We start from the raw sequence: 19,800 nt of genomic DNA on the forward strand, positions 1-19,800 counted from the left end.
TCTACATAAAAATTGTTCCTGGTTAAATTTCCTATCTAAATATAACTTTTTAAAGTCAAAGATACTTTTTTTTACAAAAATATATTCAAAAGAAAAAGCACAAAGAAACCCAAAAGAAAGAAATTTTGTTTCTTGTCCCATAACTTTTTCCACGGGTATATAGGTATAGACATTGCTTCACAGAAAAAAAAACCTACATATTTCTTCTTTCCGTACAACATTATACCGTTGATTGATAAATACGGAGTATTTATTATCAGTATATTACCAGTATATTTATCAGTCAACGATTATACAGTAGACCATCTTAAAGGTAATTGATTTCTATTCCTATTACGTGTACCATTGCATATACCTAAAGTTACGTAGAAAAAAGTTACAGAACAATATTTGCGAAATAACAAGGAAAATTGCCCAAAATTGCTGTGAGTTGCGAAATTTGAAAAATCATATCTCGAAAACTATAAATCCTAATTACCTCTACTAAACAACATTTTAAAGAAAAAATATGTAGATTTTTTTCTGTAAAGCAATGTCTATACCTATATCCTCGTGGACAAAAGTTATGGGACAAAAAACAAAATTTCTTTCTTTTGGGTTATTTTGTGCTTTTTCTTTTGAATATATTTTTGTAAAAAAAAGTATCATTGACTTTAAATAGTGATATTTAGATACGAAATTTAACCAGGAACAATTTTTATGTAGATATGTTTGTACCAAAAGTGCATAGAACTCACCCTAATGTAACCTGTGCCCAGAGACTAATTCACCCATTTCACAAAAACGCACCACTTTAAATGGTAGCACTCCGCGGTTTTTTCATATATAGATGTCCATTGACTATATGAAATAATAAAACCCCGTTAACGTTGTAGTTCCTTTTAGCTATCTTATTTTGAATATAATCAATAGCCTACTAGTCACCAATTGAACTACATTTTTAAAATTCGTGTAAAATACCAAATTTTCTAATATGTAAAATGATTTTTTCTACGGACAATATTTTTAAAGTTATTCTAAATGTTTATAAACTACAAAATTTTACAAATTTGGCATTCGGATTTTTTACTATATTAGATAATTTTTTTATCTTTTTTTAGTACGTTTTAATAGCATTAGTTTTCTACTTTCATTTGGCTTACGCAGAATTGTCCTATCATCATTATTTTCTGTCTTATGTTATTGCAAAATAAAGGTCTCTGGGATAAACAATTAGAATATCTCTTAAACTAATTAATGGATCGGTCTCAAATTTTGAGGGTGTGTTAAGTACCCCAATACCCAACTTTGGGTGAAACACTAAAGTTCTAGGGTAGTTTTAGTAAAAGTTATTAACAAATAACGATTTTCACTTATTTTGCAGTTTGCGTAGCAACAAATTAACTTTTTAACTTTAAAAAATCGGCATTTTGAAGGTTTTTTAATGTTCTAAAAAATTAAATTTTGTAATTTTATGTCAACTATTTAGTTTTTGAATGAGGTGCAAAAAATCGAAAAAAATCGCAATTTTTGCACTAAATTGTTACTAATTAAAAAGCGGACGCGAACTCTAGGCAGGAAACAGGTAGATTTTCTTCTTCTTCTTCTTCTACAATAACTAAAAACATGAGTCAGCTACCTGGATCTTTGAGTGTCCCGAACTAGAAACATAAGTTTCTAGTCTATTACCTTGGAGTATAAATCTTAGTAATTGGCGACATAATATAAAATACGTACGAGTAGGTAAATAATCAATGATAAATACAGTACATTCTTTTGTGATCTATTTAGTTTGAAAATACTGTAACATTTTTTACTGTTTGTATTATATTACTAATGATTTGTTTCTTTTTTAGGCAAGAGACGCGCTTAATCGAGCTGAAGAACTTGAAACTGCGAATTCGCATTTGCTTAAGAGATTAGATAAATTAAAAAATGCCAAATCGGCCTTACTGAAAGAACTGTAGTTCAATGTACTACTTAACTAGGTACTCTATTTAAATTTAAGACTAAAAACCTTCCAGGGTTTTTACTTCTCCAAAAATTCGTACGTAATCAATAATTTTGAAATTAAACGATTTTATTAACTATCGACTATGCAGAGTGTTTCAAATATTTTTAACAGAGTTAATGTTTTCTATTGTTAGGAAAATTGTTATATATCATTGTGAAGTACCTTTTACTTATAAATACACATTTACATAAAGTGTCACAGTGGTATTTAAATAGTGAATATTCGGGTAAGTTTCCGATTATCAGTTAAAATGGAGATATAGTTAGTCGATATTTTTGACAGTAGTTTTATCATTGATGGCGTGCATTTCATTGTATAGGAGAAAATAATAATTTCTTTTATTAGCTGATCTTTTTTGGATCTTCAAATACAGAGACTGACAAAGCACCTGTGCGAATTTTATTGTCTGCATCTCAGGAAAGAGTAATAAAATCTTTAAAGGGACGCCGACAAAGGTCGGAATAAAAGACAGATACATATATTACAGATTTCGTTAAAGATGTAACATTTCGTCTTTTTATCAATATTCGATTCCATAGATTTCTTCCAAATATTTCCCTGAGTAATTTTCTTTTCTATACTTATAGCATTTGTTCGGATTTGTTCATCGTCCATGTTTCACTGACTTATAATATAATGCTATAGTTCTTATCAATATCTTATAGATTCTTGCCTTAGCCCTTCTAGATATGTTTTACTTCTTAATAACTTATTGAGAGCAAAGGTACAAGGATTTTTAACCATAATTTTCGCTTGGATTTCTTCCTTCATATGGACCAATCATATACACCAATTCTTTCAAATATACCAAAAAACTGAACGACTGAAACAGTTCCTAGTTCCAGTGGAGATATTGGGGTTAACAAAGAGGACCGGACATGACCTATTTGCCTAGTCATACAACAACGCCACTTGCTGCTATTATTGTAACCCACTACTTTTTAAGATCTGTGAGTTTGTACTATGAACAAAATCTCTTCAGGATAATTCTAGAGAGAGTTTAACATCAAACACGAATAAACGGTAGATTATTATTAGATCAAAAACATATTTTGACGGGCAGACACGAATTGAGGACCAAAATGAAATTTTAAGCAAGGGTTTACTTTTATACCTGAAAAAATCGCACGAATTGAGGACCAAGACTTCTGATAATGAAATCATTATACTCAGGTATAAAATATTATTAAAAGTACGATTTTAATATTTATACTTTATGAAAACATGATGCAAATTTTACAAAATCTATTCGTCTCAACAAACCGTTATTATATTCCGACATTTTGGAAGTTAACATGTTTAATCTTCCCCTAACAATTTTGTTCTCACTCATTTTGACTACCTTTCAAGACAGCTCAAAATAAACTAAAACTAAAATAATTTTTTATTATTAAATATTTCCTTACTCATTAAAATCTCGTTAAAGAATCGGACCATCATTAACCCTAATTACCTACCTTAATCTACCTACCTACCTATCTCTCGTATGGTCCGTAATTCGGTGCACTTATTTTGGCTGTTCAGGTAGCGGTCCTCAATTCGAGAACACCGATTTTGACAATTCCTATACAGAACGATAAAGCCATGTTAAGTTCCTGGGAACAAGCTGCATAGAAAGGCTAAAAAAGGAGTGGTGAGAGAGAGTTAGATAAGGCATGTGTGTGAACGTGATTAGTATTTGTATGATTCAAGATATAAATAATTAAAGGTATGGAATTAAAGAAACCGACTCCACAAAGAGATGGAGGCAAAGATAATGATGAACGTTAATAAAGATAGCCGATACTTGAATCGAAATTATTGAAATTGATTTTTTTTAATTAGGAATACATTAAAATACATATATGAAGTATTTGGAATACTTTGTATGTCGATCGTTTCAAAACATTTAACTTACTATTACAAAATGAAATTGTTTATTTCCATTGTTTTGTAAAAAATAGGTTTCAAGTTATTTATTTGAAATTAAATATTGTCAATACGTCTGTATTTATTTGTTAGTTAGGAATGTATGTTGGAAAAAGGTGTAAAATATCTGTAACAAACCATTAATTATGATATATAAAATCGATCCAAAATAAAAGTTATATAACAACAGTTTTTTAAATACTACTCACCCATTTAAATAATATAAAAGAAAATACTGAATAGAATAATAAATGTCCAATGTACTTTTTCAGAAATGAGAAAATAATAGCACATGGTTTTTTAACACAAAAAAAATAAATAACTCTAAGAGTACCGAACGAGTTAAAGAGATTGTTTAGCTCGGAGGTTCGCAAACTACTTTTTCTCGTAGACCTCTTTAAAAAATTTACTGGTTTCGGTGAACCCCCAGCAGAAGTGGTATTTCGTAGCTGTGCATGTCAGTGGCGGGTCTAGAAAATTGCCTGGGTGTTGGGGGAACTTGGGTGGAAAAAAATAAGACATTAATGAAGGTCGAACCGTATTTTTCTTCTTTTTTTTTTCTCAAAATATCATTCGAAGCGATTTTACAGTGATTTGGAATTTATTTGCATTTTTTATCGTAAAGTATCAATGGAAAAAATAATGTTTTAATAGAAGGGACTACTCAAAAATGTGATTATTAGGCATTATAACAAGTTTCTTTATTTAAAACATGTTTTTAAATAGATCAAATTTTAGGGTAGAAAACCTGTAGAATACTGTTTTTTACATTTACCTCCATTCCCAAAATACATGTTCTTCTATTTGGCTGAAACTTTGCCCAGAGATAGTCAAAACACAGGAATTTAAGTTGTTAAAAGAATTTGCATAATTTTATAATACAAGAAAAGTTACATGCACTAATATCAGAGTCAAAATTATATAGTCCAGTCGGGTTAGCATTTGATCTTGCATGCCGAGCTACCCAAGCAAGATTCTATTTTTCTAAGCTTTAGGGGGTCAATAGTAGTTTAAATTTAAAAGCGCGAATGAATTCTGCCGTTGCGTTAGCCGCCATCTTGATTTTAAAGGAGAACCGTTTTTGCTTAATATCTCCGCCATTTTTAACTTTCCGGCAAAAAGTGTAAGGACTGAAATTGTTGAAAATATGATTTACTATAAGTAATTTCTTTTATTATAAATTTGTTGTGCCGTCGATGTTTTCCGAGTTATGGGGGGAAATAGTGACAATTAGAGCATAATTATTGAATTATATCGTTTATTATTAGTTTTATAACAAAAATGTACCTATACAAAAATGAACAGAATTAAATTTTAAACAATTTTAACCTCTTTCATTTTTTTGCTAAAATCAATATTTCAGGTAGTACGTATGCGGTAAAGGCGCGAGCATAGGACATGATTGGTTTGATAGCAGTGGTTTTTGTTCAATATCTCCGCCATTTTCAACTTTTCGACAAAAATTTTAGGAACTGAAATTGTTCCAAATAAATCGTGTTTACAATAATTATTACAATTTTTTTTAAGCATTTTTTTCGTACGGTCGATATTTTCCGAGTTAATTGTTCTTAAAGTAGACGCCTATATTTTTGACTCTGATGTTATTCCACGCGTTTTTTTATATTGTAAAACTATTTAAAAAATTTAATCACTTAAAGTCTTGTGTCTTGGCTATCTGTGGGCAAATTTTCAGTCAAATCGAAGAACAAATTTTTTGGGAATGGAGCAAAATATAAAAAACGTATTTTAACGTTTTCTACACAAAAATAAAATTTTTAATCAAAATAACCTATTATAATGCGTTATAATGACATTTTTGTGTCCATACTATTAAAATATTATTTTTCCATATTGATATATTACGAAAAAAATGGAAATTTGTTTAAATAAATACCAAATCAGTATAAAATTTTCGTGGAACCCCACTTACAACTTGTGAACCCCCATTTTTATTTCACGCCAACGTAGACCCCCGTTGAGTCACTTGTGGACCCCTAGGGGTCCACCTGGACCACTTTGGGAATCACTGGTTTAGCTAATGAATGTGAAACTTACGTTAAAATCAGTTATTAATAAACAATTTAAGTTATCCAAGGTTTGCCAATTCATGAAGCTTGAAAAAACTTCGTCTTTAAATATAAGCAATTTTGCATGGTTGTTCTGTCCACCAACAGATAAACATGTTATCTTCTAGTTACATGACCGTTAAAAATCGTTGGAAATCATGTTGGCTTCCATATTCGCTATCGTGACTTTACTGACAGCAGTTCTGAATAATGAATTTTTCTACCAGGACCACGTTTCCCTTGTAGTCCAAGAGGCAGCGCTGAAAAATCTCTTTGAATTTACTAAAGCTAGATTTTTCACAGTTGATTACTGTGATTGTGTAGAGAAACATACTGCGGTCGGTCAAGCGAAACGTAGAACAGGGGTTACTGAGAGAGTATCAAAATTGCTTTCCTACGAAGGTAATTAAATCCATTTACTAAGGCTGAAAATCAGTACACACATTCTAAATTAAATATAAATAAAAGTTATTATAGTCGGTCAGCTGTATGACGGGACAGAGCCGGTCGGTCGGCCCCAGTGAATGTACAGGGTTATTCACTATACTTTGACCCCCTTGTGAACTGCTTTATTTACACAATTAGAAAAAAATGTAAAATACAAAAGTTATTCGATTTTTTAATTATGATTTTTTGACATATATATCGTACTAGTGACGTCATCCATTTGGGCGTGATGACATAATCGACTATTTTTTTTAAATGGGAATAGGGGTCGAGTGCTAGCTCATTTGAAAGGTTATTCAATTCTCTATTCAGTAATATAAACATTAACATGATTAATTATACAGGGTGTCCAAAAAAAATTTTAATTAAATTAACTGTTTAATTAATAATTAAAAAAAAATTTTTGGACACCCTGTATAAATAATGATCTTAATGTTTATAGTACTGTATAGAGAATTGAATAACCTTTCAAATGAGCTAGCACACGACCCCTATTCTCATTTAAAAAAATAGTCGATTACGTCATCACGCCCAGATGGATAGCGTCACTAGTACGATATATATGTGAAAACATCATAATTAAAAAATCGAATTCTGTAAATAAAGCAGTTTACAAGGGGGTCAAAATATAGTGAATAACCCTGTACATTCATTGGGGCCGACCGACCGGCTCTGTCCCGTCATACAGCTGACCGACTACAATAACTTTTAATTATATTCAATTTAGAATGTGAGTACTGATTTTCAGCCTTAGTAAATGGATTTAATTACCTTCGTAGGAAAGCAACTTTGATGCCATCTCAGTAACCCCTGTTCTACGTTTCGCTTGACCGACCGCAGTATGTTTCTCTACACAATCACAGTAATCAACTGTGAAAAATTTAGCTTTAGTAAATTCAAAGAGATTTTTCAGCGCTGCCTCTTCGTCTATTGGATCTATCCCTGAATGATCAGATGCAAAAGTTCATTTGATTCTTTTGACACGATTTGGATTTGTTTACATGCGGTATCTTCGATTTTTTTGTGTACAAAACACATCAGCCTTTCACAAGTGTTTATTTTTAGGCTTAGGAAGCATTTGAGATGTAGTGTACTATAGAAGGATTTTGAAAATACCATGGATCTAACGAGTTACAAATACAGAAGTGTTAAGAAGGCTACAAAAGGTTTACGAGGTCATAAAAAACGTTTAAACAAGAAAGCCGGAACATTTAGGCCACATTACCAGAGGTGCGAAATATGAGATATTAAGGCTGATAATGCAAGGTAAAATTAAGGGTAAAAGATCCATAGGAAGACGATAATTTTCTGACTGAGAAACTTAAAAGATTGGTATATTTGCAGCTCAGTATATCTTTTCAGAGGAGCAGCCAATAAGGCACGGATAGTTGTGATGATAGCCAACCTCCGATAGAAGAAGGAACTATAAGAAGAAAAATTTTTAAGCTCACCCTTTTCTTGGATTTTAAACAGCGTATAAGCGATCTTTAAACTAGTTACCCAAGTTTTTTAGCAACTACCCCAATGTTAAGCGCATGCCTTTTTTGACTTGTTTATAATGTTTCTACTTAGCCTCAAAATATATCTGCGGCATTCCTATATTTATAAAAAATGTGTTTTTAATGCTGATTCATGGTCGATCAGTGAACGAAAGTAAATATCCATTGTCGCATCGTCTTTGATGTCCACCCCAGTTGCAGACGCAATGTCAGGAAGAAATAATTTCAGACCACGGCTATAAATTTCTTAAGTAACAGGAAGAGAGTTGTTAAAATTAAAGAATCAAGCTCAGATCCGTACACGACAAATAAAGGAGTACCACAGGGATCCGTGCTGGGGCCAGTATCATTCCCAATTTTTATTAACGACCTACCAGATCACATAAAGGCACTTAAAATATCAACTGGGCAGATAGCCCCAGTTGCTGTCGCAAAATCAGGAAGAAATAATTTCAGACCACGACTATAATTTGCAATTTTATGCTGGTACCTCAAACCTTAAAAACTTTTTAAACTGCATTGCTCTAAAGTAAATTGGCATTTATTTGCGTTTAGTAAATGTTTATTTAAAATTGTTGCAAATTGTTCTACTTTCTCGAAACTCCTTATACCGTTCAGAGGTATCTGAGTATAAATTTTAGAAAAGTATTTGGTAGTTATAAGCAAAAAATTACAAAAATGCAATATATTCTAATTATTTTTTACATTTACAGTAATCATGTAATTATTCCTGTGCCTTTTGCGGTATTCCATGTCCACAGATATTTTACACCTATAGCGCATTTTTATTATTTTTTGTAAATACTTGTAATTTTATCACGCCTCAGGATTTAAAGTGTCCATACAATTTTTGATACATATTTTGTGTTACCCTAGCTGCTTAATTTGGATTGATGTTTGGGCTTTTCTTCAGAAGTTTGACACAAAATGTCGACAAATGCAAAAGAATATTTTTGAGATCTACTATTTTTTAATTCTCACTAGGTTTTTACGCCAGCTGTGGTAATAACATTAGTTGGTAATAGACGGAGAGGCAACGCTGAAAAATCTCTTTGAATTTACTAAAGCTAAATTTTTCACAGTTGATTACTGTGATTGTGTAGAGAAACATACTGCGGTCGGTCAAGGGAGCGTTCAAGTATTACGTAACGCAATTTTTGAAGATTTTTGACCCCCCTCCCCCCATGTAACGCACCGTAACGTTTTTATGTACCCCCTCCCCCTACCTAAACGTTACGTAACACCCAAGTCACCATTTGAACCTAAATGGAAAACTAGGTTGCGAAAAGTACCGGAATTATTATTTTAATCGCATTTGAGGTAATAATGAAAACTTACTATCATCATCCAGCCTCAAAAGTCTACTGCTGAACATAGGCCTCCTCCCGTCATTTCCAACCACGTCTATCCTGCGCCGCTCTCATCCAGTTTTTATTTAGCTTTCTTACGTCGTCTGTCCATCTTGTAGGCGGTCAACCGGCGCTTCTCTTGTCTTCTCTTGGCCTCCATTCCAATAACCTTTTTGTCCATCGCCCATGTGTCATTCTCGCTATGTGTCCTGCCCATCTCCACTTCAAGTTAGCTATCCTTTTGATGGCGTCAGTCACCTTTTTTCTTCTCCTGATTTCTTCGTTTCTGATTTTGTCTCACAGAGTTATTCCTTAACATTGACCGCTCCATTCTTCTCTGCGTTACTCTTAGTTTGGTAGCCGAGGCTTTAGGTTTCTATATATTAATCAATTCGGAGTATCTAATTAAATACCTTATTAATAATATATATATATATATATATATATATATATATATATATATATATATATATATATATATATATATATATATATATATATATATATGTATATTTAACTTTAATATATATATATATATATGTATTTGTTTTTATTTAAATATTTATCATTAAATTTGTAATTAATAATATATTTTAATTAATATTTAAATTTATTAAATATTTATTTAGTAAGTAAAAAACTTCAGAACAACCGAGGCTTTAGGTAAGGTAAGTGTTTCTGATCCGTACGTCAAGACTGGGAGGACGCACTGATCAAATACCTTTCTCTTTAGGCATATGAGCAACTCACTCTTAAAAGTTTCTCTCAGTTTTCCAAATGCTGCCCACCCAAGAACGGTTCTTCTTTTTAGTTCATGTGTCTGGTTATCCCTGCCAATCGTAATTTCATGTCCCATGACATGAAATATGTCCAAAACTTAGAATAATAATCTTTTATTACTAATTTTACATTTACATTTTCCCTGCTTGGCCCCATCCTTACATACATTTTAGGCTTCATCCTTTATTGTTCTTCTCATGCATTCTTCTATTTGATCTTCTTTAATAAAAACTTAAAATAAAATAACATATTTATTATTTCAATATTTTATTTTGCTTAGTAAAAATTTTTGTATAACAAATATTATACGATGTTGCCAGTAGTTTCGGAAAAATATTGAAAAAAATGTGTAAAACTTTTTGTTCTTCAACGTCCTGTATCGTGAAAACGCATGCCGTTACAAAAATTTTATACTAAGCAAACCCCAATTATTTTTCAGTTTTTCACCTATCTTAGAGATAGTGTTACCTTTTTCTGAAACACTCTGTATATATAAGAAGGCACTTATGGAATAAAATTATTTCTGTCCATATTTTAATCAATTTTAAAAAACGCTGCGACCCGTAGATTTTCATATATAAAAACATAAATTTAAATGTACAGGGTGATTCATGCAAGACTACCGTAGTCCATAAGCTTTATTTTTTAACACCCTGTATATTTTTATATGTTAAAAAGCTGCTTAACAATCTGAATTTATGGTCTTTATGAATAATACAGGGTGATCATTTAAAATTATAATGTATGGAAACCACTTATGGAATAAAATTGTTTTTGTCATGTGTCATTATTTTAGAAAATTATAAAAACGCTAGGATACGTCAACTTCTAAATTCAACTATGGACTATTTAAACATAAATTTGAATATACAGGGTGATTCACTCAAGTCTAGCATAGTCCATTATCTTTAATTTTAATTAAACACCATGTATATTTTTGTTTTTAGAAGCTGCTTAACAACCTCATCTCAAAAATGTGTATTATGTAGGGTCTATTATGAATAATGCAAGGTGAAATTTTGAAATTCACTTGAAATTTTGAAATCACACTTTAAATAAGGGTACTATTTTTTTAAATATCTATCAATTTTCTAAACTAAGTATCAATATAGTGGGTTTTGTATTTAATGCTTTTTATTTAAAGACATTTTTAAATAATTTGAAAATTTGCGTATTTAAAACATTAATGAATACCTACTGCAGAAAACGATTTCAGAAAACATACAAGATTTATGAACATGTAGTTCCCTTCTGCAACCTCTTAAATAACATCTGTATCTTTTAATCTTTTGTTGTGGAGACAGGTCCATCTAATTATTGGAAACAGATGTTACTGTGCTTCATCTGTGTTACAAATTTAAGATTTTTTCACTTGAATAGGTACTATTAATTATTGTCCTGTTGTCGGAACATGAACGGAGCGTGAGAGTGCAACATAATACAATTCAGGGGTCTATGTAAAACATAAAAGAAATCCCGTAGTTTTTTTTTCATTAAGTTAAAAAATAATCCACAAGGAAAAAGTTTTCCTGTAGTTGGCTGTATACCATGTAATACAAAAAATAGTAAATCCTTTATAAAAGGTATATATTTACCTTAAAATATATACCTTTTATAAAGGATTTACTAATTTTTTAAAAAAGAATGTTACGTAACGCGCTGTTCGAACCCCCTCCCCCCCATGTAACGCGCCGTAACGTTTTACAAGACCCTCCCTCCCCCCAAACTGCGTTACGTAATACTTGAACGCTTCCCAAGCGAAACGTAGAACAGGGGTTACTGAGAGGCTATCAAAGTTGCTTTCCTACGAAGGTAATTAAATCCATTTACTAAGGCTGAAAATCAGTACACACATTCTAAATTGAATATAAATAAAAGTTATTATAGTCGGTCAGCTGTATGACGGGACAGAGCCGGTCGGTCGGCCCCAATGAATGTACAGGGTTATTCACTATATTTTGACCCCATTGTAAACTGCTTTATCTACAGAATTAGAAAAAAATGTATAATACAAAAGTTATTCGATTTTTTAATTATGATTTTTTGACATATATATCGTACTAGTGACGTCATCCATGCTTTCCTACGAAGGTAATTAAATCCATTTACTAAGGCTGAAAATCAGTACACACATTCTAAATTGAATATAAATAAAAGTTATTATAGTCGGTCAGCTGTATGACGGGACAGAGCCGGTCGGTCGGCCCCAATGAATGTACAGGGTTATTCACTATATTTTGACCCCCTTGTAAACTGCTTTATCTACAGAATTAGAAAAAAAATGTGTAATACAAAAGTTATTCGATTTTTTAATTATGATTTTTTGACATATATATCGTACTAGTGACGTCATCCATCTGGGCGTGACGTCATCCATCGGCTATTTTTTTAAATGAGAATGGGGTAGTGTGCTAGCTCATTTGAAAGGTTATTCAATTCTCTATACAGTACTATAAACATTAAGATCATTATTTATACGGGGTGTCCAAAAATTTTTTTTTAATTATTAAACAATTAATTTAATTAAAAAAAATTTTTGCACACCCTGTATAATTAATCATGTTAATGTTTATATTACTGAATAAATAATTGAATAACTTTTCAAATGAGCTAGCACTCAACCCCTATTCCCATTTAAAAAAAAAGTCGATTACGTCATTACGCCCAAATGGATGACGTCACTAGTACGATATATATGTCAAAAAAATCAAAATTAAAAAATTGAATAACTTTTGTATTTTACATCTTTTTCTAATTCTGTAAATAAAGCAGTTTACAAGGGGGTCAAAATATAGTGAATAACCCTGTACATTCATTGGGGCCGACAAACCGGCTCTGTCCCGTCATACAGCTGACCGACTATAATAACTTTTATTTATATTTAATTTAGAAAGTGTGTACTGATTTTCAGCCTTAGTAAATGGATTTAATTACCTGCGTAGGAAAGCAACTTTGATATCCTCTCAGTAACCCCTGTTCTACGTTTCGCTTGACCGACCGCAGTATGTTTGTCTTCACAATCACAGTAATTAACTGTGAAAAATCTAGCTTTAGTAAATTCAAAAAGATTTTTCAGCGCTGCCTCTTGGACTATAATATGCTTGTTACGCACGGGGAGCTGTACTATAATATATATTATAGGTAACTTATATATTATATCTTATATCGCTCACTATAGTAATAAATGAGCCTGCAAAAAGCCATAATATACATAATATTATGGTTCCGTGTATGCAGGCTGACTCATTACTATAGTGAGCGATGTGAGATGTAATAGATGAGATATAATATGTATTGTAGCTCCCCGTCAGTAACAAGCTTTATGCTTGGAATATAAACGTTGAAGATTATAGCAGTATCAGCGCGTATTTAATTTTGAAAAAAACAGGCTCACAATGTTGTACCCAATGATATTTCGTCAATTCGTATGTCGTGCGAATAACGTTAAACTTAAACTGTGTAACAGCTTAATGGAGGTAAAATACTGTTGGTTGATCTCAATTCTATCAAAACAGACGAATATCAATGGCTTACTGTGATGATATACCTTACTGTGATGTGCTTCGCTCGACGCGCGCAGCTTGTTCGTTAGATTAGTACGTGTTTTCAAGAGGCGCTCTGTGTGTGCGCCTAAATCTAACAAACATGCTACGCGCAAGCGGCGCGCGCGCCTTACAGAGCGCATATTTATACATACCTTTACACGTAAATTCTTCACATAAAATTTAGGTTAGACTATGCAGAAATTCAATTTAAAGTCGCTCCTGTAAAATTATCTTTAAAATGAGATACGAAGTTTTCACACTAAGTCGCCATCGATACATTTCTTTTTTCTGTTAGAAGTGAATCGGTACACAAGTCATTATTTATGCGAAGAGTACAGAGTCGGTAGTTTTAACTCGAGCGTTTAACGGGTCGAATGACATTCTAATGGCGGTTTTCCACTAATCTAAATACTATTGACTGTAATACATCCAACTCCCACAGAAATCTGGAAGCACGTTGCCACTAGCGCCACTGTCGGCTTGAGTTGAACTACGTTTTGACAACGTAAAATTTGACGTAAACATTCAAATTTAATTTTATAAATTTTTGAATAACGAGCTAATTTTGCTAAATTAAATTAAAATAGGAATAAAATCTATAAGGAAAAATTTCCTGTATACCATTAATTACAAAAATTTAAGAAAAAAATATTCTGTGTAAAAGGTATATTTATTTAAAACCCCAATAAAGGGCTATATTAAAAGACAACGTTTTCGCTATAAAGAGAGCATCATCAGTGTTCTAAGCAAGCTCTACATGCTAAGCCACCAAAAGTACATGGGTTAAAACCCTTAAAATGCCGACCAAAAGTCTTACATTGGCATATTGTATATCAAACCCTGGCGATGGGTGAAATTTAAACAAGATAGGAAATAGGAATAGTTCAAACACTTATACAAAAACAATAATAAAGCAATTTTATAAATGTAAGGTTAGATTGCTCTGGTTATCCTACTCATACCGCTAGATGGCGCTAGTTTTTTGCTTCCTCAAAATTAATGGGAAATGTCAAGAGTTGTATGTATTACAGTCTATAGTATTTGGTATAGGCAGATATATTTAAATACGTTAGAAAATCGTACCTTCAAGTCTGTGTTCTACACTATTCCATAACGTCGATCCGTTAATGCATGGCCGTCTTGATTTGAACAGGCCGTCGTATTAGATGCGACAACCCTATCGAGCTGTCAAATGGAGGGCCTATTTATAGATATAATAGTGGTCCTATAGTGAGAAGAATACAATTTGTTAGGGGGCTATGGTTAAATAGTTCGGTTAAAACTGCCGTGTCTGTACTCTAGCGTAGCAGCAAAGAAGTGTAATCTTTAATCGTGCGAGGTTTCGTACACGTTTCGTATAAATAGAGCTATCATTAGGTATTATACGCCTGAACATTTAGAACATTAATAAGGGAGCGAAGACTGCCTTACTATAAGTAGACTAGTTTATACGAAATTTAGTCTACATTTTTTGCCGCGCTAGATTGATGATTATCACTAATTAGAGATGGACATACCAAGTAGACATATTAGAGCTGTAATCTTACAATTACCTTGACTGTTAGAATTACTTTAACTAAAAACCAAATTAGTGTAACAAATTAATTATACGTTTAAATATGTAAAATTAAACCTAAAACTAGTTGTTGACCAAGTAAATAGTAATTTACATACTAAATTTGTATTATCAAATAGACAAAATATTCTTTGTGCAACTTGCTTCCTTTTATTATGTGAAAGCTCAATGGATGGTGAATAGGCTCAAAAACTGGTAGGTCGGGATGTCAAAATTATACTTGGAATGTTTTACAATAAATAAGACTTCTAGCAATTTTATTAATGTTTATTTTAAAAAGTTTTCTAAACTTTGCTCAAAATTTACTCAATATTAAATTTTTTATATAAAATACTTGTTTCTAATCATTTAAGACCTATCGGTTAAAAGTACTACAAGCACTTTGGTCGGCTTGTGGTTTATGAATTTACTAAATAAAAAAAAGAAATTATTATTAGGAGCCTTCATGAAAAAAGTTTGTACTATTTTTATTTTTAATCAATTTCCTAACAGCAAAATGCAAGTAACGCTTAAATAAATATATGTACATATGAAATATGTGATTTTTGTGTATACATCTATAATCTTTTTGGTAAAAGGTAATTTTAAAAAATATATAAATAAACTAATTTATAGAAATTTTATTGTTTTATTTAGTTCTATAATTTTGTGATTAAAATATCTTGAGTATAAGGTAAATCTCAAAAGAAATCCTAAATTCTGTCTTACGCCAGTTATTAGTTTTAGTCTCTGGCACGTGAAATATTTAATATTTGTACGAAACCCACTCCTTTCAATAAAGTCATGTGTTCTAGATAAAAGCCACTAATTTACTTTTATCTAGTTTAATGAGTTCTCCTGAACTGACCGATGAAATCTACAGGTTTTAATTTTAGTACCTATTACCAGAGAACGGCAGTTCTCGCCAGTGGCGCGAGTAGTTGGGATTCTGTCCCCGATTTAACGTTTAAATACTCATTTAAGCGAACGTGAAGTTAGCAAGAACTGGGAATTAAAAAAATAACTACAATCTCCAGGGGCGTCGTTTTGCACTTTAAGGGGTTGGACAAACGTTGTGAAGGGGTGGACAAAGGGGTAGTTAGGATTCTGGCCCCGAATTATCGTTTAAATACGCATTTAAGCAGACGTGAAGTTAGCCCGAATTGAGAATTAAAAAAAAATAATTACAATCTCCAGGGGGGTCGTTTTGCAATTTACGGGGTTGAACAAACGTTGTGAAGGGGTGGACAAACGAGTAGTTGGGATTCTGTAGCCGAATTAAGAAATCAGAAAATAATTACAATTTCCAGCGGTGTGGTTTCGCACTTAAGGGGTTGGACAAACGCTGCGAAGGGGTGGACAAACGAATAGTTGGGATTCTGTCCCCGAATTAACGTTTAAATGCGCGTTTAAGCGAACGTGCAGTTAGCTCGAATTAAGAAATAAAAAAATAATTACAATCTCCAGGGGGGTCATTCGCACTTTAATGGTTTGGACAAACGCTACGAAGGTGTGGACAACGGGGTAGTTATAATTCTGCCCCCGAATTAACGTTGAAATACGCATTTAAGCGGACGTGAAGTTAGCCAGAACTAAGAAATAAAAAAATAATTACAATCTCCAGGAGGGTGGTTTCGCACTTTAAGAGGTTGGACAAACGAGTAGTTGGGATTCTGTCCCCGAATTAAGAAATCAGAAAATAATTACAATCTCCAGCGGGGTGGTTTCGCACTTAAAGGGGTTGGACAAACGCTGCGAAGGGGTGGACAAACGAATAGTTGTGATTCTGTCCCCGAATTAACGTTTAAATACGCATTTAAGCGAACGTGCAGTTAGCTCGAATTAAGAAATAAAAAAATAATTACAATCTCCAGCGGGGTGGTTTCGCACTTTGAGGGGTTGGACAAACGTTGCGAAGGGGTGGACAAACAAGTAGTTTGGATTCTGTCCCTGAATTAACGTTTAAATACTCATTTAAGCGGGCGTGAAGTTAGCACGAATTGAGAATTAAAAAAAAAAATAATTACAAATTCCAGTGAGGACGTTTCGTACTTTAAGGGGTTGGACAAACGCTGTGAAGGGGGGATGAACGAGTAGTTGAGATTCTATCCCCGAATTAACGTTTAAATACGCATTTAAGCGAACGTGCAGTTAGCTCGAATTAAGAAATAAAAAAATAATTACAATCTCCAGGGGGGTGGATTTCGCACTTTAAGGGGTTGGACAAACGCTGCTTAGGGTTGGACAAACGAGTAGTTGGGATTCTGTCCCCGAATTAAGAAATCAGAAAATAATTACAATCTCCAGCGGGGTGGTTTCGCACTTAAAGCGGTTGGACAAACGCTGCGAAGGGGTAGACAAACGAATAGTTGGGATTCTGTCCCCGAATTAACGTTTAAATACGCATTTAAGCGAACGTGCAGTTAGCTCGAATTAAGAAATAAAAAAATAATTACAATCTCCAGGGGGGTCGTTTCGCACTTTAGGGGTTTGGAAAAACGCTGCGAAGGTGTGGACAACGGGGTAGTTGTGATTCTGCCACCGAATTAACGTTGAAATACGCATTTAAGCGGACGTGAAGTTAGCCGCAGAACTAAGAAATAAAAAAATAATTACAATCTCCAGCGGGGGTCGTTTCGCACTTTAAGGCATTGGACAAACGCTGCGAAGGGGTGGACAAACGGGTAGTTGGGATTCTGTCCCAGAATTAACGTTTAAATACGCATTTAAGCGGACGTGAAGTTAGTCCGAATTAAGAAATAAAAAAATAATTACAATCGCCATAGGGAGGTGGTTTCGCACTTTAAGTGGTTGGACAAACAGCCTAAGGGGTGGACAAACGGGTAGTTGAGATTTTGCCCCCGAATTAACGTTTAAATACGTATTTAAGTGGACGTGAAGTTAGCCCGAATTAAGAAATAAAAAAATAATTGCAATCTCCAGGGGGGTCGTTTCGCACTTTAAGGGATTGGACAAACGCTGCGAAGGGGTGGACAAACGGGAAGTTAGGAGTCTACCCCCGAATTGACGTTGAAATACGTATTTAAGCGGACGTGAAGTTAGCCCGAAGCGGGTCGTTTTGCTGGACAATCTGCGAAGGTGTGGACAACGGGGCAGTTGGGATTCTACCCCCGAATTGACGTTGAAATACGTATTTAAGCGGACGTGAAGTTAGCCCGAATGAAGAAATAAAAAAATAATTACAATCTCCAGAGGGGTCGTTTCGCACTTTAAGGGGTTGGACAAACGCTGCGAAGGGGTAGACAAACGGGTAGTTGGGATTCTGCCCCCGAATTAACGTTGAAATACGTATTAAAGTGGACGTGAAGTTAGCCCGAATTGAGAAATAAAAAAATAATTACTATTAACGGGGGGGGGGGTTCGCACTTTAAGGGGGTTGGACAAACGCTGCGAAGGGGTGGAAAGACGTGTAGTTGGGATTCTCTCCCCGAATTAACGTTTAAATACGCATTTAAGCGCACGTGAAGTTAGCTCGAATTGAAAATTAAAAAAAAATAATTACAATCTCCAGGGGGGTCGTTTTGCACTTTAAGGGGTTGGCAAACGCTGCGAAGGAGTGGATAAACGGGTAGTTGAGATTCTGACCACGCAGAAACATTCATTTTAATGGAGTCTGAAGTACTTTTTCAGCAGTACTGTCCTATTATCCGTAAGCAATATATATAACAAAAAAATTATTTTAACAATATCAGTGGGTGGACAAAAAAAATTATGTGGTGGACAAATATGGACAATAAACGGTGGACAAAAAATATAGCAAGAGTTTTTGAATTGTCAAAAACTTGTGGATTTGTGAAGTTAGCCCGAAAAAAAAAATTTGTTTATAAAAAAAATTGATGGGTGGACTAAGAAATAACACAGTGGACAAACGTGGACAGTCAATGGACAATCGAATGGCGTCGGTCACATTTTTTCCCGAAATTTTCGGGCTAACTTCACGGACCTATATGGAAAGCCTCATCAAAGCAAAAAAACAAGTAGGTTCTAACAACAAGCTGATTCAGAAAAACAAAATATTTATCATCATTTTCATAAACTATTATGTCCATAAAATACTTTTGAGCCATTGTTAAGCTAACGATAATTGTAGTGACACTAAATTGAGACACCTTCATAAAACTGAACCAGCTATCCATGTCATAGCGATTTGCAAAGTGTACCCTTGTTAAGATAGGCAAAATGCTCTCACTCCCAGAATTCAATATTATTAATTTTTTTTACGTTTCATGCCATTAAAAATAAGACTGCGAAATTTTAACCCTCCACCCCCCTTTCCTACCACAAAAAAAACATCATTTTTTCGTTTTTCTTTTTTTTTAGGTGGAATGGAATCAATTTAAATATTTCAAAAAATTCACATGCATCTAATTTCAACAGCATTAAGATTCTTGGTAAATCATACTTTTCCATTTCCTCCCCTACAAGAGGGGTTTTAGGAAAACCCCGGGGATTGGAGCGGAAAACTATTTTGCACCTTTTTGGGATCCCAAAATCGACATTCTCAAAAAAATTCAGTTGGTTTGTATGATTTTTAGAGGTTCAGTGACATTTTCGTCAGGTAGAGTTACATAAAATTCATCAATAAGAATAATAAACGCAACTTAGTGTTTTTAATGAAGGTACAAAATAAAAATCTG

At 33.2% G+C, this 19,800-nt stretch overlaps 1 protein-coding gene across 6 annotated transcripts in view; it reads left to right on the forward strand.

Moving 5' to 3' along the window:
* LOC126880356 (leucine-rich repeat flightless-interacting protein 2) overlaps positions 1 to 15,781 on the forward strand; it is a 188,299-nt gene extending 172,518 nt beyond the window's left edge. For 5 of the 6 annotated variants that reach the window (XM_050644173.1, XM_050644174.1, XM_050644171.1 and 2 more), the window contains one exon: positions 1,836 to 15,781. In XM_050644173.1, coding sequence (XP_050500130.1) covers positions 1,836 to 1,946 — 111 coding nt within the window. In that variant the 3' untranslated portion in view covers positions 1,947 to 15,781. The remainder of the gene's footprint in view (positions 1 to 1,835) is intronic. The other variant, XR_007696576.1, reaches the window with a different exon arrangement.
* The last annotated feature ends 4,019 nt before the right edge of the window (positions 15,782 to 19,800 follow it).

This window comes from Diabrotica virgifera, chromosome 2 (assembly GCF_917563875.1).
Source record: "Diabrotica virgifera virgifera chromosome 2, PGI_DIABVI_V3a".
In the NCBI taxonomy this organism is placed as follows: Eukaryota; Metazoa; Arthropoda; class Insecta; order Coleoptera; family Chrysomelidae; genus Diabrotica; species Diabrotica virgifera.